The following is a 25,580-nucleotide window of genomic DNA, read 5'->3' as shown; positions in this document are numbered from 1 at the left end:
CATTTGTCTATAACTGGCCAGACTCCCTCCAGCTGGAACAGCTAATGGCACCATTTCAATCACCTGGGGAGGGGCAGGAGTGCGCTGGGGTTTAGGCATCTCTTTAGAAATACTTCTATGGATTTACTTTTAATCAGGGCCCATAGCCTTGCTCATAGTAACTTGAATCCCAAGTCCTCCCTCATGGATGCTTTCAGGCTTTCTGGACAGAGCTATGACCGCAGGACCGTACTACAGATCAGATGGGCAAGGAGGGCAGCCCTCCACCACCCGCGCTGCCATGAGACCCCCAACAACAGCAGTGACACACAGGGTTTTCTTGAAGGAGGTGGCAATGTGTCCATAATACTAATACAGAACAATCAGGATGGAAAATTAGGTCGGGTGGTGGAGAGCTGAGGCATGGGATGGAACAAGGGGCCGGGATAAATGAAATCCACGGAGCTTTCTGCATCCACCCGATGACATCACACGAAAACCACTCAACTCTGGATATGGAGTCAGGGATTGCTGTCATTTCTATACCTCCCCAGAACATTAAAAACAAAATCTGCAATCTCCCTGGATAAAAATTCTTATTAAAAGCATAACTCTGTTCCTTGGAATGCCTTCCATTGAACGAAACTGCTCTTTGTCTGCCCATGTAATTTCTAGGTTGGTCTGAATGCTTTAGAACTATGCATTAGCCTGTTTGCTAATCCTTCAAATAAAACCCAAGTTTTAAAAATAAGAGTACTTTTATCTTTTGTAATGCAAGGATTTTGATGTTAATAACTTATGAAAAATATTACATTCTGCAACTATGCCTCTGAGACACTCTTTTCATATATTTATTACTAGCCCACATAAACTTTAAATTCTGAATAACAACCTGAGTGGACCTTGTTTTCCATCAGGCAAATATGCTTTTAAAGGTGAATGAAGTGGCTGATCTCCAGGCTCTGACCTCAGAAGCCTACTCCATTAAGCTGAGCAGGAAGGAAGCAGCACGTTTCAGAAATATAGTATTGACAACCCTACATTAATTACCGATGAGTTCTATGGCGTTAAAGTAGTCCTACAAATAATTATTTCTGCACTTTGAGAAATGATGGCCATTCAGCTTGCTTTGCAGGGAACTCTAGACAAACGAAAAGAGGGTTTTCTTTTTTGAGAAAATAAATCATGGAGAATTAACACTCATGATTATTAACAAAACACGATGGAAGGAATGAAACAGGTTCTGAATCCTTTGATAGCATAATAAAAATTAAACATGTTTTCAGGAAAGAGAAATGCAAGTTGAGAAATTCATTCAGGCAAAAAATGTAAAAGTAAACTTACACAATGAACTTAAAATAAAACCTTGGAGAAATTCCATAATGTGAGCCAAGAATGTAAACTACAGAATGAAACTATGGTGTCATTTTTTTAGTTCAGTTCCTTATTCTCTATTAGCAGTATGGACAAATTACCTTCTTTCTTCTTAGAAAACTCTATTAACATATAAAATGCATTATTAAGGAGTAAAATCTTAAATCTTTTTAAACTGCACGCAAACACTCACTGATTTACAGGATTATAAGTACTTGTGGTATCCAACCTAAAACTAACCTCTACGACATAAGCTTCAAATCTCTCATGTAAGGGATACATGGTGTGGGCAAAGGATTTCTTCTTTTTTATCTAACTAAATATTTATTGAGTAGCTTTTGGGTGCCAGACAGTGTGTCAGATACTGCAGAGAGAGAGATGAGCAAACACAGAATCTGTCAAACACCTTGCAAACCACACTATGATGGGAAATTGAGAGAGACTCAAACAAAACGCTGGAATTTGGGGACAGATTTATGGGCATCATTATTTAAAATATTTTCAACCCTAAATATAGTTATGTAGCAAACAGTTCTCTTGGGACGTTAGGCTATTATAAAAGCTTAAGATAATTAATTTCGTAGAACATCTGCCAGAAGTCAAGGAAGAATTTTGACAAGAAAAAACAAGTCCATCAAAAATCTGGGGATCCTACTGACAGCTCAAATTCTTGGAGCTTCCTTTAAAAGAGTCAAGTTAGAACCTGGTGGGGGTGAAGAGGTTAAATAATTTGCTGGGTGCTTTTAATTTCTCAGGTCATTTATCAGGTTAGTTTACACTCTTCTCGAATAGTAGTGCTATGGTAAGAACTCTATGGTGGACAGTCTCCTTTCTTATTTGAGTCATTAGAAATCATTACCTACTAACCTTATTTTGCAATGAGAGATGATAAACAGCATGGGAATGGGATAAGCGTGCTGTGAAAGATCAGTTTTACTTGTAAAATACTCTGGACATGGTGCTAATGAACATGCATCGTTTATTAATTTGGGGTGGCTTTAAATCAAATCATGCGCATTTTATCGCGTATGTACTCTTTTGGCTTATAAATGCAACTTTGTTCTTTAGCTCCTGGGAGCAGATTACATCAGTCTTTATGCAAAACAGAAAGGGACTGCAACAGTCTCCCCCCACCCCCCCAAGAAAGCTTCCATATACAGGAAGGAGGTGTTACTGTACGACAAAGCAAAGGTAGGAAGTGGTTAAGTACATTTCGGTAAGTACAAAACCTCGCAATTTTCTGCCTAAACAGCAATCTACTTCTTACCCTCCATTTGAGTCTTTCTATTGCTCTTACACAGAGAAATCATTCAAGGGGACCACCTCTCCTAGGATTTGTATGCCAGTAATAAGCACCTTCAAAAGAGGCCTCCAAACACACAGGTGCCTACTTCCCGTCCACAGGTGCCCAGGGTAAAAGGGCTGTAGACTTCTCCCACTCGATGAAAACCCAGAGGGCTATCTTCACTCAGTGAAGAGAACCTTCTGGGTTGCTTTAAAGGGTGAGGGTTGCTGGTGCAGGGCTTCCACGTTTGAGGAGGGTTGCCTTGTTTTTGTTTTGGACTCATGAACCCCTTCAGAAATTGTAGGAATGTACAGTTTGCCATTGTGAGGTGATATCATGAGGAAATGACAATATAAAAAAAGGCTCTATTTTATGTGGTTATTATTAAATACTGCATTGAGATACTGCACTTAAATTCAATGCATGATAACTTCCTAATATAAACAGGCAAATTTTAACCCTCCCCTACTAACAAACAGAGCTCACTGTTTAGTTTACCCTTGGCATGAAGTCCATACCCTGTTGTGTGTATTCAAGGTCCTCTATCACTAGGCCTGAGTTTCCACCTCAGAAACCCTATCTCTCAATCTTCTGCCCTTTTTGCCCCCAAAGTGCGGGGGGCAACTGCTGACTATTTCAGACAGCTTCCATCTCAGAGTCCTCTCAGCGTCCCCCCTCTGCAGGCACGCCCCTTCCCAGCAGATCTCTTATGGCACCAATACCGCTTAGGGTATGACTGCTGGTTTGTATGGCTGGCCTGCTCTCTACTAGATGATGATTCTAGAGGATTCTAGAGGATCAACCCCCCTCTGGCTGCCCAGAAAGACAGAGATGACCTAAAGAGGACATGGGTGTGCACTCTACCCTGAGAGGACGCAGCACTTTGGAAGTACAGGTCTTCGAAGCCGGAATGGCAAACCTAGGGTCCTGGAATTGTAGCTCTGGTGTTAAGAACATCTTTTGTACAAGGATGGCAAGGGAAATAAAGGACAGTCGCTACATGGGGCGATGCAATAGGTATACACTTGTATCTTCTATCTCGTTTGTCCCCACAACCACGGTGGCAGGAAGCTGGTGACACGCCTATTCTGCAGACCAGGAAACACAAAGGCCCTCCCAGGCTGCCTCACTTCTGCTGGAAACATACAGATCACCTACTTCTTTCTGATCAAGTTGAAGAGAGGATTTTATTAAGTCTCGGAGCGCGGTTAGCTGTTTCTTTTCTTCATCCTGGGTCTGTTTTATCTGTGACGGAAAAACAGGACTTTCATCACGTATCTTTTATACATGAGCAGAGTTTAATTCACCCAAATATACCAGTCATCAAACAATTCAATTATATAGTTGATTTCTTTATTAAAGTCTTTTACATGGTCTCATTTTCTTACATGAAAGGCAGAATTTTCTCATCTTATGAAAGTACCAGTGAGTTTTGAAATTAGTGTCTTAATGCAACAGGACTTCTTATTAAATAATACATCTAGGCAAGACAATTAGCTCTGAAGTACCATTTTAAACACAGTTTAGAAATAACACTGGGTCACTTGCTTCTGGTTTTTCAAAGGGCAGTAATAGGAATCCCATAATGTGGTTAAATGGGCCAGAAGAAAGCGTGAAAAAGGACCAGAACCCAATGGGCTAAGGTATATATGAATGTTTACACGGTGGCACCCGAGGGTTTGGCACTGGTGCTGCTTTTTTTAATCAGCTGAAACTTATTACAACCTGAATCATGTTAACTATTAAAAGACGACGGCGGTGGCAGGGGGCGGTCACCTGGGTGGCTCAGTCAGATGAGTGTCTGCCTTCAGCTCAGGTCATGATCCCAGGGTCCTGGGATCGAGCCCTGCATCAGGCTCCCTGTTCAGCAGGGAGCCTGCTTCTCCCTCTGCCTCTGCCCCCCACCCGTCCCCACTAGCGCACTCTTTCCCTCTCTCAAATAAGTAAAATCTTAAAAAAAAAAAAAAGACAATCGGAAAAAATATACAGCTATGTGTTTTTAAAGATATATACGCAAAATCCAGATATCTGACAAAACCAAAAAAAAAAGAAATCATAAACCTGCCTACCCCAAGACAATCAAGTTTTGTCCTTCAGGGTCAAACATTCTTTCTACAAGTGCCAGACTGCAAGGCACTCACAGGTGATGCTACTGGACCCCAATGGACAGCCATCTAGAATCGATGGTTACATACCCTCATTCCTCCTATGTCCCAAAAATGTACTCTAGGATATCTGACCATCAAGGTCTTCTGAGTTAAACTGAAAGCTTACCTGCACAGGTTTATACTGACAGATCACGTACCCCTGCTTTTCTTTAAAGCTCTTCTAATCCAGATTTCAAATTTACTGATATTTATCTATAAAAGCAACTTAAAACGCATGCATTTTATAAAATACTTACATTATATAAATCAGCAGCCAGTTTTTCGATGTACTGTTTCAATTTATCAGCCGTTTTCAAGCCATCTTGAAAAAAACTATGATGGAGAACATCAGAGATTTACCAGAAGCATAAAAAAGAAATGAACACTAGTCACCTATAAAATCTGAAAATACTAATATATTTACTCTCTGCCCACATAGCTACACAAAACACTTAAAAACGAATTCCAGTATTTTATAAAGATGCACCAACAAACAGATTACGGGCACCATCTGACACGTGTTAGCAGCTCTCACGTAGACAGTGCAAATTACAGCTGTGGTCCCAACACAGCGATTTCATGTGCATACCCATCTATTCATAGAAACAGTCCTCCTGGTTGTGCCGTATTTGAATTTGAGAGAGAGAGACACACAGCTTAACTGGTGTAGTATCATGAGGATGAATTAGACGCTTTAAGGAGAGGGGAGACTTTTCTAGAAACAAAGGCTGCAGGACAGTTAGCCACCTTTCAGTTCCCCAAAGACCCCTGGGGAACATGCTTGAAACACAGAAGTCAGATCGATGCTATCCTGCCGTGTGCACAGCCAGATCGCGCCATTTCACCCTAAGAATCAGTACTGACAAGAGCCGAGCATGCACAACAAGCTAAGCGTGCTTGCATTTCATGTGAGTTATTTCATTCACCCCCAACAACAACCCGAATGAGTTCCCAAGCACTTCAATCTCATCTCCTTTTCAGAGGATAAACTGAGGCACAGGGTGAGCACATCACTTGCTCACATGACTAGTAAGTGGCAAAACTGGGATTCAGGGCCAGGCTTTGATTCGGACACCCCTGCTTGTGATGACCAAGCAAAGAGATTTCCTGTCTGACCCCTCCACCCAGGAGTTTCACTTGTTTCAGTGTTTGTAATGTTCTCTCTCCTCTTGGAGGCTTCTCTAGCCCTGCCCCACATCTACTGCTCTTTCCCCACAAAAGAATGAGATCCTTGAGGATAAGGACGGTCTCATCTCAGGATCGCAGTGGGTCCAGCACCAGGCAGATGTCAGTGAATGATAAGGATGCAGCACTATCAAGAAGTTTTAGGGCACATCTTAGGATTCATATCTACATATATAATTAAGCTTAACGTGGACAATCAATGTGGACAAACTGGCCCTCCAACAGTGAATACTGAAATCCCCCACATGTTCGAGAATTTTTTAAGGTTGACATCTTCAGCTGAGAACCCTTACTAAAATCAGAAAGTCTTTCACCAGAGGAATGGGAGAAAGGAGGGCTTTTTGGTTAACCATTTAACTTGAGAGCTACATTTAAACTCTTCTAACATTCAGCTGTTCACCACTGCCCATCGGAATGAAGGTTAAACTTCTCAGTTTGGAACTGAATACAATTTATGTTCCGGACCCTGAATAGCTTTCTGGTTTTATCTCCTACCATCTTCTTTGAAAAAATGTGGGTTCCGGCCATGCTACATTTTTTTTTCCAGTTCTCCCTGGCCTTTGCTTCTGCTGTTCCCTCTTGCTGAAATGCCTTTCCCCACTACGCTTCTACTGTAACTCCGTTCGTTGCTGCCTCCCACAGCAGCTTGCCCTGGCCTGCCAATCCAGGGGATGGCATTTTCTAGCACGGGCTTGTGCCCAGGCCTAATGCCAGCCCTCGAGCAGCGGGCCGCGCTGTCCAGAGTAGGCCATTCATGAACATCAACCTGAACCAGCCTCATCTACATGAGGGAAAATGTCTGTGGAAGAGGCAGAGGTATGGCTACAAAGTCAATCACAGCAAAACCACTTCTGATCTCTGATACTCAAGTAATTTCTGGAGAAAGGGTCTGAAGGTAGAACACATCAGTGTAAGGTAAATGCTATCAGGACTCCTTACAACAGAAAAAGGGCTTTAGGGTCAGAGGCTTCTGGCTTAGAATCTGTGCTGGAGGATTTCTAACAGTGGTTCTCTGGTGAGTCACTTCTCGTGATAACTGTATTCCGTGGGGCGGGTAACACGGCTAACACGTATGAACTCGCTCCGCAAGGTGCTGAGTCGTTAGGACATGCTCAGCACATGTTAGCTCCCTTCCTGGACTGCTGAATTTATCACAGAAGGAGTCATGTCCTTCCCCGAGGGATAAGAGATTCGCTGCAGATAAGTTTGTGTTTCAGCTTCACTTTCAACATGAAGGAAATTTAATCTTTTTTTTTTTTTTTAAAGGTGAGCTTAAATGACAATGCTTTAGATTTGTGTTTTCCAAGGGGGTAGCCACCAGCAGCTAATTTAATTAAAATTAATGTAAAAAATTCAGTTCCTAAAGTCTCACTAGCCAGAGCAACTACATGTGGCCAGTGGGTACCGTGTTAGACAGTAGAGAATACCACCGTTTCCATCATGGCAGGAAGTTCTACTGGGCAAACTGAATAAGCGAACTCAAGAGTTGAATAGCACACAGGAATGGTATAAAACACACACATTTTAAGGAGAAGGAAGGCACTGATAAAAATGACAAGTTATTTATCAGGAGGTGAAAGCAAGCTGGAAGGGGGACAAATTCCTACCGATTGAAAGGCTGAAGAAAGACCCCAACAAGTCTGTTTTCCTACATCTGAATTCTCCAGAACATTACACAGACTAAGAAAAATTAATAGAATGAGAAATCATTTTAATCTACAATATGACTCAATTGTTACAAACAAATCATATACATAAATCCAGTAATCTTCTGAGTGCGATTATAGGTTTTCTTTTGTTAACTTCATTTTCTAAAACACATCATATATTCAGACATTAGGCAAAACAAAATTATAGAAAAGAACCAACATTTCGTCTAGAAGGAGAAGGTTGAGCTGAGGCCCTCTCAGAAAGTTACGCTAGGGCTCACTTCTGGGTTTTGGTGAGAAACAGGAATAGGAGGCAGAGGGGACCGGATGCAGGGAGAACAAAACCGTCTTGACATTAGTAACACAGTCATCAGTAAGCAAAGGCCGACGTGCTGTTGACCGCACCGTCGGTCTGGTGACCCCTCCCCTCTGTGCCCGACTGTCCCCTCCTTGAGGGGTCAGTCTCAGCCACGAGCTGGGTGGGACTCAGAGTCACGGTCACACATCACCTGCCACAACATTTCACTGAGGGTGGCGGGCTTGCCTCTCTGTTCCCTGTCTCCTCCCTCCAGTTCACTGGCTCTGGTTCACTGGAAATGCATGAACTTCGGAGTCAAAAGCATATGACATTTTGGCTCTCAATCTCACCATACATACAACCTTGGGCAGGCTACTGACCCTGTCTGAAAATGAGCATGATCATCCCCAAAGGTGGATGTTTTCTGGCTTCCAGGAGAGGCAGATGAATTACTACAGATAAAAGTGTTCTGTAATTGGAAAGGGAAGCACAAATGTCAGTTGTGATTACCTGCCACTCAACCTGAACGTGGGAGCCTTCCCCGCGGAAGGCAACATTATGTCTCTGACACCCACTTGTCCCTTGGCCGCCTTCTCTGTACATTACTGAAATATAATGAGATCCTTGGAAAATAGATGATGATTAACAGTAATAATAAGGACAACTGGCACGTAACTATTTATTCTGTGCCAGTCACTCACTATTATGCACAATTAAGTATTCCTTTCCTTAAGTCTCCATTAGAAGCCAACAAAATAGATAGTTATTATTAACCTGTACCAGACAAGGTAACTGAGGGCCAGTGAGGTCCAGTCGTTTACTGGGGGTCATCAGTCATTCAGTGCAGAGCTGGGATTTGAGTGTAAGCATTCCCAGCTCTGGAGCACAGGTAGTTAAACACATCAGGCTGATCTGGGTCCAAATCCTGGCTCTCCCGCTGAGTAAGAGCATAATCTCCGAATCCCTGCGCCTCCGTGTCCTTATGCAGGAAACGGAGATGATCCCATGTACTGTGGGGAGTTCTTGTGAGCACTTCGAGAATGTTCTTAAATGCCACGCACAGAGAAGCAGTTCAATACACAATGGCCACAGGCCAGCAAAATGAGCCTCATTATTTCTAACCTTAGAGACACAGCTGCATTGACTTCGCTTCCTAAAAAAGCAGCTTGAAAGAAAAACGACCATATTTTAATGACCCAGAGTGCCAGAAAAATGTAAGCTGCCAACTGATAGGCAGAAGGCCCTCCATGTTTATCCTGACAGCCTGTGACACACCCACAGCTGCCGAGTGCAGGCTCGTGAGTGTGAGCACAGTCACCCGTCCACCAGGGAGAACACACACACCCTCCTTGGAGGGAGGCACAGTCTTCTCTAACCTGAGAAAGTTGCTATGCACTTCCCCCTTACTCCGTCCAAACAATGATGGGAAAGGGATACTATGTTCTCTCTGCTTTCAATTTAATTTCAAAGAAAGAGACAGCAGGATCTCCCTGCTACCCCAATCACGTATTCTGCTTGGCTTAGAAAGAGGGGCTATTTGGCCAAAGGCTGAAATGCTCTGGGGGCATAGTATTATCTTCAAAAGTTAGGCTGCCCTTGCAGTATCAGAGAGAGTATGGTTCTTTAAAACAAATCAAAGTATAAAACAAATTAAGAAAAATGAAGTGATTTCTTAACACATCAACCACCAACCCCTCTTGAAAGCTTACTTCCAAGCTTCAGGTGCTGATTTCCAGCTAACCAGGGGTGACATCTTCTCCTAGAAAATTTTCTCTACGTGTGTCCTGTGGTAGTTAAGAAACTTAAAGGGACAGGGGTTAATTAGTGTAAGTATTAATTAACCGCAAATCCATTTCAACAGTTCAGGTCAAAGAGCCAGCTGAGAGTGATATAGAGAGTCTTGAAAACAGGGATGTCCAGGCCCAAGTCCAGGCTCAACCAAATTCAGATTTCTGACATATTAAGAGCATGCACTCTGGAGTTACAGAGACCTGCGTGCAAGACTTAGTTCTGTCACCTTCTACATATAAATTTTATGAGGCCATAGATCTTTGTTTTTGTTTTGTTGCTGTTTTCAGCATGAAAAAAAAATGAGATAAAATTCATGTAATGTGGAGGCGCCTGGGTGGCTCAGACGGTTAAGTGTCTGCCTTCAGCTCAGGTCATGATCCCAGGGTCCTGGGATTGAGCCCTGCATCAGGCTTCCTGCTGAGCAGGGAGCTTGCCTCTCCCTCTCCCTCTCCCTGCTGCTCCCCGTTTGTACTCTCTCTGTGTCAAATAAAAAATCTTAAAAAAAATTCATGCAATGTGAAATTCACCATTTCAAAGTGTACAATTCAGTGGTGTTTAGTATACCCACTATCTAATTCCAGAACATGGCTGTCACCCCAAGAAGAAAGCCTGCACCTGTTAGCAATGGTTCCCAGTTCCCCCCTTGCCCTAGCAAACAATGCTTTCTGTCTCAGTGGACTTGCCTTTCGGGGCATTTCATTTAAACGGAATCATACAATATGGGGCCTTCCATGTCGGGCTTCTTTCACTTAGAATAATGTTTTAGATGTTGATCCCGTTGCAGCATGTATAAGGATTTGTAACCCTCCTGGGAGCTTCCTGGGTGTGATCTGAAACTGGCCGCTGTAAACAGAGGGCAGGAAAAGACCTGAGAAAGTGGCGGGCCCCTCCAGGTGGGCAGGTGGCAGTTTTCATAACAGCAAAGGGAGCTGACACTGAGTGTTGTCTTGGGCGGCAGCTATATGACTGGATCCCTGCACCTGCCCTCCAAATCTCTGAAGTTTATAGAGAAGCCCCAACTGTGCTTGGTCATGTATACACCTGCAGGTGTTCTCAACGCCACATCACCATCTCAAGGCCACGTCCTTGGAGCAGGCTCTGGGAGTGGGAAAGGAAAGCAGAACCACATTCCAAGGACAGGGGAGGGAGTAAGGAGCCTCTGAGCGACATGGTCCGGCTCGTGGGGCAATCAGCAGTCCTACAGCCCAACATTATTCCACTGCACTGCGCTGCCATATTTTGTTCATCACATGATGGATATCTGGGTGTTTCTGCACTCTGGCTCTTATGAATAATGAGGCTATAAATATGTATGAACACATTTTTGCTTAAATACCTGTTTTCAATCCTCAGTCCTCTTGGGTATATACCTAGGAGTGGGACTGCAAGGCCATGTAATTCTAGGCTTAACTTTTTCAGGTACTGCCAAGAGGTCTTCCAAAATAGTTGCACCAACTTATATTTCTCTCAGCAATGTGTTGCAGGCTCCAATTTCCCCACATTCTCGCCAAGAATTAGTTTCCATTTTGTTGTTGCTGTTGTTTTTTTAAATTCCGCCATCCTAGTGGGGGCAAAGTGGTATCTCATTGTGGTTTTGGTTTGTATTTTCCTCAATGACTAACGACGTTGAGTCTTGTTTCTTGTGTTTTCGGCCATTGTGTTATCTTTTCCGGAGAAATGGCTATTCAAATTCTTTGCTCACTTTTAAACTGGATTATCTTTTTGTTGTTGAGGTGTAGGAGTTCTTTACATATTCTGGATACCAGACCCTTATCAGATAAATGATTTGCAAATATTTCCCTCCCATTCTGTGGGTTGTCTTTTCGTTTTCTTAATAACGTCCTTTCACTCACAAAACCTTTTTGAAATTTGAAGTCCAACTTACCTATTTTTCTCCTTTGGTTCCTTTTGCTTTGTTCATTTGACATGTTTATCGAGCATCTACTGAATGAGTGAATGTGCCTTTGGGCAGGTTAGTCATCCTTCCGGAGCTACAATTTCCTGATTGCTCTTGATAAATGTTAGCTATTATTATTTTAAAATTAAGGATAACATAGTAACGTCTGTAAGTGCTCGTGATCCTGCAGATCATAATGACATTTGCTAGGTGGAAAAGGAATGGGTGAGCAGTAGGATATTATATGTTATGAAAGCAGCATGTTCCCCACAATGTTCAAGTCTGAAAGTGACAAGCATTTGGTGTGGGTGAGTTGGAAAGGGTAACAGAAAGTCAAAAGCTCTTCTTTTCTGCTCCCTGTATTGTTCCATTGTAGTAGCTGTATCCCTGCTGAGATGCTGGGACTATACATGGTATTACTGGAGCAAACGGACTCTTGGGCGCCCCCTGACTTTGTACTGAAAATCATTTGGAGAACTGGAGTAAGTACTTAGGACATGAGATCTCTCTCTCTTTTTTAGAAGATTTTATTTATTTATTTGACAGAGAGAGAGCACGAGTGCACAAGCAGAGGAAGCGGCAGGCAGTGGGAAGGGGAGAAGCAGGTTACCCGCTGAGCAGGGTGCCCGACACGGGACTCCATCCCAAGACCCTGGGATCATGACCTGAGCTGAAGGCAGGCACTTAACCGACTGAGCCACCCAGGCGCCCCCTTCTCTTTCTGAATTAGGTACAGAGACTCTACAAGTTTAGTAAGGGTTTTTGAGGGATTGCCTGAAGTAAGAAATGAGTCTCCCTGAAAGAATACCACCCCGGCTTCTTGCTAGGTGGGAATTCTTGAGGTTCAACCAGGGGCAGAACCCTATTATAACCATGTTTGTGAATACCTCTCCCCACAAGGAGGTTTTTACTGTGTGGGGTTTCCTTCTGCTGCTCTCTGCTCCCTGGAGAGACTCTTCTACCAGATTCCAATGGCCAGATGCTAGCCATCCCCCAAGTCTAATGCCGACTGCCACCACCTCTGTCAAGGAGCCCTCCTCAGTCTGCCTGGATGAAAGTCTCTCCTTCTCCTGATGCCCATATTAGCAATTACTTCCTAGGCCCACTGTGATGACTAATGACCCAACTTACTTCCAGTACCAGAGAATTAGCTCCTGAGGGCAGAGTCTTGTTTCATCTTCCTACCCCAGAGCTACTGGCCTTTGTCAGGAGATTAATATTTTTGGAAAGTGAAAAAGCAGAGAATGAAAGAATGGAGGATGCATTAGCTATCCAGGTCAGAGTTGCACTTCTTTTCACCTTTAGGAGCAAAGGTTAAGATCTGTATAGTTTATAAGACATCAGACATTTTGGAAAACTAATGTTTGTGGAAGTTAAAACCTTCTTTGTAGGCTAGGGGAATGTGAGATCAGAATATTTCTAGGGGTGCCTGGCTGGCTCAGTTGGTGGAGCATTCAACTCCTCTTGGTCTCAGGGTTGTGAGTTTGAGCCCCACACTGGGCGTAGAGCTTACTCAAAAGGTGGGGGGGGGAGGGGAGAGATTTCTAAAATCAGGTAAAATCAGATTTGCTGCCAAAGTTTTGTAATGGAGAAGACTGAAAAGTTTCACTTATTTCTGTAGAGGTTTCAAAGCAATGATGTTTTTGGGAAAACTGAAATTGATGAAAGATGAAAAATTCCACCCGAAACTAAAATTAGGGACTACCAGGACACATTTCAAAGTTTCCTATGTACCCCACTAAGCTATGAAGCCAAAGGCTAGACCAGGTCTTCAGTATGAGGCTTTCACAGGCAAACTTTATCTTATAAATGTCCAACTGTTTCCACTTCAATGTATTATTTTTTGTATGTGAAACATATTTATACAAGGCGGAATTTACTTGGAAAAGAAGGAAAAAGTTAACAAATCAGATCTATGTAAATAACAATTTGATCATTATAAGCTTCTCCTGGAACAATTCTGTACAATACATGTATGAATGAATGATTTCAAGTGCCACTTGGAATCCTCAGAGCTGCAAATACAACATAGCCGGCATGGGGCTAGGCTCCATATGCATTATCTCATTTAATTCTCACATCTACTAACCTTAACCCCACTTGACAGATGAGGGTACTGAGGTTTAAAGAGGAACCTGATGAAGATCACATAGTCACCTGGCTGCACAGCAAAGGTCTGAACCCCTCTTTCTGTCTGACTCGTGCCTTCTGTGTGTCCCACAATATTAATGCTGACTTCCTCAAATGTCTCAATTACAAAGATCTTCTTAGATAGAACATTAAATATTTTAATAATGGGTACGTTTTCACATAAAAACTCTACCAGAAAACCCATGAAAGCTAATCCAGTAATTAAGCAAGAAGTAAATAAGCAAATGTAATGCCACAGAATCTCAAGCATAATAAAAATGCAAAGTTAATAAGCAAAAATGGTGCTGGTATAAATAGTGGACGTACCACCAGTTACATAGAAATCGAAGTATAAAGTCAAAGTATTCTTAGTGCCCCAAGTACATAATTTCACCTAATTTAGGTGACAAAGAAAAACAACTCCAAGTAGGTATACATGGAACAAATGACCTGATAATAGGTAAATGCTAAGTAAGGGAGGAGGGCGTGAGAGTCACTTGGGAAGGCCTCTGTGGTGACAGGGTTGCATTATTTGTAACGAGAGCTTCACAGACTGTCAAGGCCACCTTTAGGATTCATAAGTAAGACAGCATTTTTGAGTAGCCACATACTTGCACTGATTTGAGTTACTTATTTACAGAAAACAACAAAGATGGAAGATAATACCATTTCTTATCATGTGGCTTTGGAAGGTTCTAGTATCACACTATATAGAGTGACCAAATGAAAACCAGAAAGAAAGAATTAAGAAAACCAAAGAAGTGAAGGGGGTCTTCCTTGGGCTAATAATCAGGATCACGATATTCTACTTACTTGCACTGTGCGTGATAATACTTTATAAGATTCTGCAGCAGATCCACACCCTTTTTGGTCTTGATTTCATTAACTTTAATGAGATACTGTGGAAATAAAACAAAATCGTATGTTGCTCAGTACAGACAGGGTTTTCCAGTCATGGGTTTGGGGGGGTAGAACACCAATCATGAATCTGCACAAGTTACTGAACCTTGGTTGCCTTCAGACAGTGTGAGTTTAATTCAGGAAATGCTGATTTGGCAGTCACAAGTGTACAAACGAAATGATTAGAGTGTTAGCGTTTTATAAATGCTCAAGATTAGTTTACGAGACAAACAGAAATCAAACATAGCAAAACATTCTAGAATAACTGATTATTTCCCCCTGGTGCAGTGGATCTCAAACTTAAGAGTTCACATGGTCAAAACCTGAAAGACGGTTGACTGTTCTTTGCAGAAAACAAGTAAAATAGCATTCTCTTGAGGCATATGCCATCAGATAGCAAAACTTTTAGAAAGAATTTTTGGTACTCAAGAATGAAAGGATTAAAAAAACCACGAAAGAATAAAAATTAAAATAACCCATTATTAATTTATGCAGCTAACTAACACTACCAGGTCTGGTTTTTACTAGTGGTCAAGATTTTCTGTTGATACTGTTTGCTTCCTTTTCACTTGTTTTATTATGAAGAAGTGTTTATGAGCAGATAGGTTTGAGAAGAAGCTAAAAGTATGAGGAGGGGGAAAAAAGAACATTTAAAAAAGAAAAAATTTAAAATTAAGAAAATTCTATCCGCTTTAATATTTTTGGAGAACTGTAAAAGGAACTCTATGACACAATTAGCATCAGAATGAGCAGAAGGCCAGGTCAGGGAGTGCCAGTGCTCACTGGGAACCCAGTTTGAGAACCACTGCTTTAAGTCCAAGGGAGCATGCTTTCACTACATTTCTTTCATGAACTCAGGCTTTCTTAATGACTACTTTATTTAAGCTTTCGTTCAAATTGGACACGTGGTTAAAAAAACAAAAAACATGCTCTAAACCTGTACCAGGAAGACTTCATATTCACCAGTGTTACTTCCTCATCAAACATTTTTTTTCACACTCACTCACAAGCAACATTAAAGTTCTCACCAAAGAATCCTGTTTTGGCATAAAGAGCCCCACAGGACCAAGGCTCAAAATATGAGACAACAGTGAAATGGCGGATCCCAAAAGGCTTGGAGAAAAATGGAGATGAGAACCCTTAAGCAACAGTCCCCTCCTCTAATAATCAAACAGCCTGCATTTAAGCATAAAAACTCCTGACTAGCAGGAAAGATCACAGTTAAGGAAACTCTGGGCAAATGCTTGTAAAAGCTGTTCTTACTTCGCACATTTGCAGCTGAAAGAGGCGCCGTTCCTTCTCCATCTCCTCTGCGATCTCAGCTCCTGTGATCTCTGTGCGGATCATCCCGTGCTGCTTTGCATGCTCTCTTTTCTCCTTCTCAATTTTTGTACTGTAATTAAAGCAGATGCCATCATTAAAAAAAAAATACTCACGTCTTTCCTTTAATGAGAGCCACTGATTGTTTCTTAATTACGAGAGTAGTAAGAGGCAGGAACTCTTACATAAGTTGGTAATATTGACCAAAGTAAGAATCAAAGAGAACACACTGTACAGATTTTCACCTAGGAAATCTCTCACATTTTAACTCTGATCTTACACATGGATGAATTCTTTAAAGATTTATTTATTTATTTTAGAGAGGAGAGAGAGAGAAAGAGAGAGTGAGTGCATGAAGAGGGGAGAGAGAGTCCTAAGTAATCTCTGCGCTGAGCGCGGAGCCTGACACAAAGCTCGATCTCATGACCTTGAGATCACAACCTGAGGTGAAACCAAGAGTAAGACACTTAACCTAACCAACTGTGCCACCCAGGTGCCCCCACATGGATAAATTCTTACAAATTCTCTCACATTCTGTTTGGCATGAAGAAATCTTGACAGTTGACTTTTTCTTGGGTCAAGTACTTTAGGATGAAAAAGAATCAGAAAGTTGGAGACCGGAGGCATATCTTGATTACCAACAGCTGATGAGTCTGAGAATTATTTCAAGACAATCAAAGTGCACAATGGACATGCACAAAAAGTAGTCAAAGGTAATTTCCAATATTCCTCTAAACCTGGGCGATTTCCATATCCCCCTAACACATTTTAATCATTCAACCATCTGGTATTGGATTGTACAAAATAAGGATGGGAGAAGTCCCAATCTATAATCTGGAATCCTATGAAATGTTCTTCAGTGAGGAGGGGGCCAAGAAGGAAGCAGGCAATTATAAAGGAGGGCCCATATTAAACCAATGCAACCTGAGGCTAATGCTTGGCTATGATAGATGGTACTCTGGCAGTAACACCAATGGTTACCACCCTCTTTCCGAAAGTCCATCTAACTTGAAAACAGACTTCCAATTTCAAAAAGAGTATTTTAGTTGTGAATGCAAAGATGAACTGACTTAGCCTTCAAGTCTTCTTTTAAATTGTAGTGGTGGGGAATCAAACCCCAAAGAAAGCCAATATCCTTATCTATATACAAACACGGTAGAAAATCAACCCATTGGGAAATCTATAAATGTGGTTGGGATTCCTCTAACACCATAATGCCATATCTTATCATGCCACGTTGGCCATCAAGTAGGTGTGAAAACAGAGAGTAAGCCTCAGCTCTCTCCACTGGTGTGGGTGGGAGAGAAGCAGAAAGCTGAAGACATCTGAGAAGAAATGTGAGGAGCAGGCATAACTTCACAGCAGTAGACTCCTGGGTTAATGTGGTGACTTGACCACATGTCTTCATTTCTTCTTCCTTCCATAATCCCACTAATATGATACAAAAATCATAAACAATATAATCTCCCAAAGACAAGAACTGAAAACAAAAACGGATGAGAGAATTCAGCAAATATTTGGACCAGCAGGTCTACACAGAGAAAAAGAGAAAGCACGTACCCCGAACAATAGGGCTCCCTGCCTCCCTGGCCTTTACATAGGATCACCAGATGCCATTACATACGATCACCAGACGGGGGCTCAGGGGGCTGAATGGTGCCGGAAGACACACCTCTGGATACTGACATTTAGAATGCTCCTGATAAAAAAGCTGTCTTGGGGCACCTGGGCATCTCAGTTGGTTGGGCATCTGACTTGATTTTGGCTCAGGTTGTGATCACAGGGTCCTGGGATCGAGCCCCCGGTCAGGCTCTGAACTCAGCAGGGAGGCAAGGAGTCTGCTTGGGATTCTCTCTCCCTCTGCCCCTCCCTATACTCTTTCTCTCTCAAAAAAAAAGGGAAGAAGAAGAAGAAAAGCTGTCTCAACATCGTAAAACCTAAAAAGGCAGCTCACTGCATTCTTGACAGGCCCTGCTGACATGTATGAGCTTTTCAACAACTTTTGGGTGCTTTGCTCTCAAATATGAATGGGCAGTGAAGGATGATAAGATAATTTAGGAAAGCCTCCAAAATGAAAGCAAGAGATCAAAATAACAAGTTGGGCGTGGTGGTGAGGTAACCAAAGGCAGTAAGAAAAAAAATATTTTATAAAATATAATCAAATCCTCAGAGAGCTAAAATACTGTGGAATAAACTGTATTTATAATATAATATATTATATATTATATATAATAATATAATATAATAAATCTATGAAACAACAAGAAACTATAAAAAGACCACCTAAACCTCCCAACTAATTGAGAAAAAGGGCTTTGGAGATTGAAAATATGACAGCCAAATAAAAAAGTCAACTGAAATAGTGGGAATAAAAGGTTGAAAATAACCTAAAACGTAACAGACAAATAGGACAAAAAAGAGAGGAAAATTGTTAAGAACAACCTGGGGAGTCCAACACTATATAGTGAGGCATTTTAGGAAAAAAAAAAAACAAACAGACGGGAGGAATGACAAGAAACATTTCCAGAACCGAAGAACTAAAAATTGCAAAGAGAAGGTCAATGCACGCACCATGGCACTTGAAGAAACTTCGTAGAAACTTTGGGAAAAAAAAAAAAAGACTAACATCTTCTTTTCTGTTTAAAGATTTATTTATTTGAGAGAGAGAGAGAGAAAGAGAGAGGGAGCGAGCAGGGGAAGGGGCAGAGGGAGAGGGAGAATCTTCAAGCAGACACCCTGCTGACCATGGAGCCTGACATGGGCTTGATCCCACGACCCTGAGATCATGACCTGAGCCGAAATCAAGAGTCGGATGCTTAGACTGAGCCACCCAGGTGCCCCAAAAGACTAACATTTTCTAACTGAAAATAAATGAACTTCCTTCCCCAAGCCCCACATGCCCCACACAGAGATATGGGAATCAAAGACGCATCGAATTTTTTTCATTAGCAAACAATGGAAATAAGAAAACAGTGGAGAAATGCCGTCAATAGTTCAAGTGAATATGGTTATAAAATTAGTATTTTACATTTAGCCAAACTCTCATTCTGTGTGATGGCAGAATGAAGATATTTCTGGACATGTCAAAATCTGAAAAATCTCCCTCCTTTAAAGCTGTTCCCTGCAAACGACTGGAGGTAGCGTGCCAGTCAAATATGGGACTATGCCAGGGAAGAGGAGGCAGGAGAGCCCCCATGGAGGGGCAGCCCAGGACGACAGCTGCGGATCTAAAGAGCTCTGCAAGAGTCCTCCAGGAAGAAAAGAAGGGACTGCCAGAGAACCTAATGATAATCCATATATAGTCATTGTTACAACGTGTAGAGTGTATTTTCTAAACAGAAACGTTATTAATAGGTGTTGCACATCAGTTGGAACAGATAACAAAAGTTCACAAAATTTTCAAATAGAACCAACAAATGAAGAAATGAGGCAATTATTTCATTAAGGAAAAGCAAAAAATGGTGCCGTAAGAACGGAAATCCATTATAACAAACCATTCAGCGGGCACCGAACATCTGCACTCACAGAAGTTCCAACACTGTCAACTGGTTTACCCAAAAATTGTTGCATGAACCACACTGGATGAACAGGGTGGGGGTGGGGACGTGATGGGGGTGGTTGTGCATGAGAGCTGAGCCCTCATCTGCTGCAGGAGCACATCCGGTGAAGCAGGAAGGAGCAGCAAGAGAACACGGCGGAACAGAGACAGACAAGCCGGGGAGCAGTAGCAGGGGGAACAGGACAGGAGGCAGCGGGACAGGAGGGCTGGGCCGGGGACCACTGTGGCCTTCCAGGAGAAGCACGCCCACTGCCTCCTTAAGACTCCCTCTCCCGGTGCTCAGCAGCAGCGCAGACGTCTGTACAGCGTGTAAGGTTGATGGGTGTGCTGGGTGCCCGGTTTGCCCTGGAAGCTGTACGTTCTCTTGATAAACCCTTGTCGAAGCCACGGTTATCGGGGCTTCTATTCTACGCAGTGAGAATAAGTCTCAACCGATGCAAGGACTATTTAATGTTTGATGTATGGGTATCGTTTTGACCAAGTATTATTTTATCGTTAAAAACTTGCTGGAAACTATGATTGAGGGCCAACTGTATGCCAGACAGCAGTGGTAACTACTTTAACATATTACGTTATCTTGTCCTCACAGAAGCCTTGAGAAGTAGGTAATTTTTCTACTCTTTTATATGTGAGGACCATCAAAATTAAGTACCTTGGCTCAAAGTCCTAAAACTGGTAAGTGGCACCACCCAGATCCTCCCACGGTCTCTGATTCCCCAGTCTGTGGTCTTAACAATGATGGCTCACTGCCTCCTGGGGTCTAAAGAAAGACCCCAGACCAGCCCCCTCGGTTCTCACAGCAAATAAATTAACTTCTTCTTCTTTTTTTCGGGGGGGAGGTATATTGTTTTGTTTTCTGTAATTCATAATCAAATGAGTCCTGTCACATCAAATAATCAAATACTTGTTTTCTTTTTTACTTCCTATACCATTATACAGAGTGAGGAAGAAACCTATCTTAGGAAAATAATTTTTTTTTAAGATTTTTTATTTATTTATTTGACAGAGAGAGACACAGCGAGAGAGGGAACACAAGCAGGGGGGAGTGGGAGAGGGAGAAGCAGGCTTCCCGTCGGGCAGGGAGCCCGATGCGGGGCTCGATCCCAGGATCCTGGGATCATAACCTGAGCCGAAGGCAGACGCTTAACAGACTGAGCCACCCAGGTGCCCCTGGAAAATAATCTGTTGCCAGGAATTTATTAAAAAAGAAAAATACAAACCTTTCCAGTGAAATCCTAAAATCAGGACCCACTGAACTCATGATTTCTGGTATACATTTCCAGATGTGGATAATTCTTTCATTCTTTCAGTAACTATTCCCTATGCACTAGCTATGTACCCAAGGCTCTGTGAGGCCCTGGGAGATTAGCACCAAACACAAGGACGATGTGGTCACTGTGCTCACTGAGGTCAGATGCTGGAGGACAATACAGACTAGTGAACATCCAGACACGTTCAAATACAGCTGAGGAAAGTACCACGAAGGGCGCCTGGATCATCTGAGAACGGTTTATGTTCCATGATATTCATAATACTGACCAGCAGGTACTTCAAGCTCTTCCACTAACACAAAGATTTAAAAAATACGGCTATACCACCCAATACTGGTGGTATATTAGTTGACAGAGCACATATTGTGTCTTGTTTTGTTATTTCCATGTCCTACAAAAGAGATCTACTCCACAAGCCTAGAGCAAAGGTTTTATTCTCCCTTTTGTGGACTCCTGCCCCTTTGGTATGTACTTAGTTCTATCCCCAGCCTAGTGCATGCAGCTGCCTCTGGGCAGGGCTGGATTTAGCTCACAAGTACGAGCATTCATACAGAAAGACAGGATGACAGGATGGCCCACAGTATTCATTTACGTCACTGACCATTTTAAGAAACTTTTTTGTTCTCAGCTGCATTTATAACTGTCAATGCATAAAAGTATTCCTAAGGCAGCAAGTCTCCAGCAATGCACTGCTCACATAAACATTTACAGAAGTAGTTTGGCAAAAAAAATTTAATCCTGAATTTGTTTTTTTGTTTGTGTTTTCATTCTGCTCTTATTGCTGTCGACAGAAATGGCTTTTATAAATCTCTTATGTTTATCGCTATCCAAGTTCACAGCCAAGATATTTATTAGGTGCTTTAAAATCTATTTCTCCTCCCACTCCACCTCCCGTAGTACAGATGTCTCCAAGTAGTAATAACGAAGGAAGGGAGGGGCGCCTGTGTGGCTCAGTTAGGCAGCTGCCTTGGGCTTAGGTCATGATCTCAGGGTCCTGGGACAGAGCCCTGTAGAGGGCTCCCTGCTCAGTGGGGAGTCTGCTTCTCCCTCTCCCTCTGCCCCTCCTGCTCGTGCTCTCTCTCTCTCAAATAATTAAAATCTTAAAAAAAAAACAAACCAAAAAAACAAAGGAAGGTGGTATGATCCATACAGATGAAGACAAGCCAGGTCTGTACCACACATCTCACGTGCATCATCTCCATAATTCCCGCAATAACCCCAGCAGGCCGACCTGCCAACGCCTACCTAGCTTTCTGAACTTCTGCAATCTCCTCAGCCTCTCCGGGCTTCAGTCCCCTGAACCAGACACAGACAGTGAGGCCACCATGAGGGGGTTACGCACACAGGAACGCTGCATGCAGGCCCTGCCATTATTTCCTAATTATAGGTGGGAATGCCAATAGTCTATAGTTACGGGCTAACTATAATTAAAGGTTGCAACAGTCAGATCTACAGCCTGGTAGCTAGTAGCAGGAGCCATGAGCGCTGGAACACTCGGTGGTGACCGCACACCTCACTCCAGACGCCGAGGCAGGAGATGAGTCGCCCCTTCTCAGTCAGCACAGCCAAACCCTGAGCCCTTACAAGGATGTACCACACAAGCTGGTGTCCAGAAGAGAGGAGTCTTCCAGTTAACGGTTTCTAAAGAAATTCAAGACTATAAAAAACAAAAAGCTACTTACAACTTTGTCTCATAATCTTTCCAAGCTTTGTCAAATGGCTTCTTGAGATCCTTAGGAAAGAGAAAATGAAACTGAGATTGAATTTATTTTTGCTTAAAGGCAAATAAATAATTCTGAAAGAACATCTCAGCAGAAGTGCTTTCCTTTACAGGACGCGTGAAGCCTGACACAGACACTCTGACGCACCGCAGAGCACGCATCACCTGCAAGAAGCCTGCGCAGACCCGAAGGGCGAGCTTCCCGGGGACACCCGTGAAGCAGGACCTGGTGCCCAGGAGAGGCTGGGCCCGGGGGTCACCACTGATGTGGCCAAGACTCAGCGCAGACTGCCTGCACCCATGGAGACCCTCACCGATACTCAGGAAAGTGCCTCATCTTACTCTTCAGTCAATAACACGATGTGAAGTGGCACATCTTTTCCAATGATCATTTTCCAAGTACTTTTTTTATGCTAAAAATATTCAGAGTGCCTTTCAAATACAAGTACCACTATGATCTTAAAAAAAGAAATCAATCCTTTCCAGTTAAAGTGAAAATCAAATTTCTGAACACTTACTCCTTTGACTCCTTTCAGGTCTCCTTTTAACAAGGAGTCCAAGGTGAAGATCACATTGTGGCTCAGACCCTGGAGCTGGAAAGCAAAGCAAAGAGGGGAGACAGTTAAAAGAGAAGTGCATATAGAATAATAAAATCAGCTACTGTTGACTGAGCATCTTGCACACACCAGGCTCTGTGTAAGGGCTTTCGTGCACCAGCTCACGGACCCCGAGGGCCACGCCGAGGTTGGGTGGCAAGACGAGCGTCCCCTCCAGCACGCAGGCAGAGAGCTGGGGACCCACGCACTGAATGACCACGTGACAGCATGCGTGCTCCTAGGTGAACAATTCCTCAAATCATCTGTAGACCTGTCACCGCTCTCCTACTGACATGGTTGACCTTAACTGGACTTTTTTTCAACTGCTTCTCTGAGAGGAAGGAGGGAGCTACCCAACTGGCTTGTACCACTCCTTTCCATATGCTTCTATGGCCTCTCACTATCTGAAATTACCTGGTTTGTTTATATGTATACTCTCTGTCCCCCACCAGAACATACTCTCAATGAAGGCAGGGGCCTCGACTGTCCTACTCACTGTATCCTCTCTGTGCCCAGATCCATTAAGAAGACAAGATATTCAGGAAGCACAATCTAGAGCAAGGGTGCAGGGTTTTCACTGTTCCAAGGCAGTGGCCTGCATCTCCTTGATTTTAAGATGGTACGAAAGATGGTCATAAAGAGTCAAGGAGACTCCTAGCACTTTGGGGGAAATCAGGGTTAGCTGTGTGGAACCGAGACGGCAGGGACCTGCAGAACCAGGTTACAGCTGGAGAGGTCGGTGGGCTCCCCCATTCAGGAAATAATGTGACTCCTGTGTAAGAGTGTAGTCATTTGTCACTCCAGCCAGCCACCCACCAGTCCATCGGTCATTTGCCAAGTACCTGTTCTATGACACCACACCAGCGGCTGGCTAGGTGAAGGTGAGTAAAACACTTCCTGCCTTGAGAGAGGAGACCACGGCACGCAACGGACACTACCACACCGTGACACCCCAAGTGCCGTCAGAGGCGGAAGGAGAAAGTGGGGAGGACCCGAGCTGACACCTGAGGCTTTGAGGAGGACCCTCTGAGCCACATCTCTAACTTGAGGATACGATCACCCACTGTAGACGGCGCTGTGAAGGAGTTAATACATCTGACAAGTGCTAGCGGGTTTCTGGACACCTAGGAAGTGCTGAATACATGTTTATTTTTAAAGTCCAGGGGGATGTTAAATAAGAAATAAGAACAAGGCCAAGTGGAGCGGAAGGGACACCTTCTGCCAACTCCTGTCTACTGCTCTCATCTGGGGCTTCCGGAAGCTTGCCATCCTAGCTCTGCCCTCCTCGGCCACCAATTAACACACGTCCAGGGCACACACCACCAGAGGGCCTGGATCACAACCAACCAACTCTCTCTTTCTTCTTTCAAAGACAAAAGATTCTGAATACCAAAACAATTTTGTCTATGCAATTTCACCAACCCCACACAGGGAAACTGCCTGGCTGGCAGGTGCCAAAAGCGAGAGAGCCACAGATTCAAAGTCTGCATTCTGTGAGGTCAAGGGCCTTGGTTCCTGGGAAGCGGGGTGAAAAACATCTTAGATATTATAATGGCTGTGGCTCTCCAAAGGGCCACAGCACATAAACTTGATATACAGAGTACATCTATTCTATTAAAACCTCAAGGGGGAAGTGTTCAGTTAAAAAAAAAGGTCTTTGGGGCGCCTGGGTGGCTCAATCGTTAAGCGTCTGCCTTCGGCTCAGGTCATGATCCCGGGGTCCTGGGATTGAGTCCCGCATCGGGCTCCCTGCTCCGCGGGAGGCCTGCTTCTCCCTCTTCCACTCCCCCTGCTTGTGTTCCCTCTCTCGCTATCTCTCTGTCAAATAAATAAATAAAATTTTTTAAAAAAAATGTATTTTAAAAAGGCTCCTTGGGATGGGGTGGGGGGCATTTTGCAGGTAATAATAAAGAAAAAGTTGAAAAACACTGGCCTTGGGTATGAGATGGAAAAAATAAAGACTAACAGGACTCACACTCTCTGCCACAGACGAATAGCTGCCGTAATATTTTGCTCTGAGTCCTCGGCAAGTTCATTCCTGAAATACAAGCCTCCTGTAAGCTCATTCCTGAAATACAAGCCTCCTGCATCCCGCTATCCTGTGGATCTCAGGAGTTTGTGTGGATGTTGGTAGGTGAGGCAGGGGCCCACCTGCCCTCCACTAGTCTGGCCAGTCTTTACCTTTCCTCGGTTCATAGACATCCTTACATTATTCTCTTCAAAACATTTACCATCCCTCCCCATTTACATATGTACTTGTTTCCTCATGTGTTCGCTGCTCCTCAATTTGAATGCAAGTTCTCCGCGAGTAGGCTCTGTATGTTCACTGCTGTGTTTCCAGAAGTTAGAACACTGCCTAGCACAGAGTAGGTGCTCAGTAAGTATTTGTAGAGTGAAGGAAATACAGAATCATGTGAGTACAAGGTTCTTCTCTGTAGAACTGTTTATTTTTTTAAATTCTTTTTAAAGATTCATTTAT

General features: G+C 43.1%; 1 protein-coding gene across 10 annotated transcripts in view; it reads right to left on the bottom strand.

The window, feature by feature from the left end:
* The window catches only part of ASAP1 (ArfGAP with SH3 domain, ankyrin repeat and PH domain 1), a 348,641-nt gene that overhangs the window by 82,050 nt on the left and 241,011 nt on the right, over window positions 1-25,580 (bottom strand). For 9 of the 10 annotated variants that reach the window (XM_045895867.3, XM_064587867.1, XM_064587866.1 and 6 more), the window contains 6 exons: window positions 23,024-23,098; window positions 22,468-22,517; window positions 15,899-16,028; window positions 14,549-14,634; window positions 5,043-5,118; window positions 3,797-3,883 (listed from right to left, as the gene is read on the bottom strand). In XM_045895867.3, the coding sequence (XP_045751823.1) occupies window positions 3,797-3,883; window positions 5,043-5,118; window positions 14,549-14,634; window positions 15,899-16,028; window positions 22,468-22,517; window positions 23,024-23,098 (504 nt within the window). The remainder of the gene's footprint in view (window positions 1-3,796; window positions 3,884-5,042; window positions 5,119-14,548; window positions 14,635-15,898; window positions 16,029-22,467; window positions 22,518-23,023; window positions 23,099-25,580) is intronic. The other variant, XM_064587870.1, reaches the window with a different exon arrangement.

Source organism: Mirounga angustirostris, unplaced genomic scaffold, assembly GCF_029215605.1.
Source record: "Mirounga angustirostris isolate CCGP_5_RB_7025 unplaced genomic scaffold, mMirAng1.0.hap1 SCAF_4, whole genome shotgun sequence".
NCBI classification, from domain to species: Eukaryota; Metazoa; Chordata; class Mammalia; order Carnivora; family Phocidae; genus Mirounga; species Mirounga angustirostris.
Note: the sequence above shows the minus strand (reverse complement) of the source record. Positions and strands in the feature narration are given on the sequence as shown.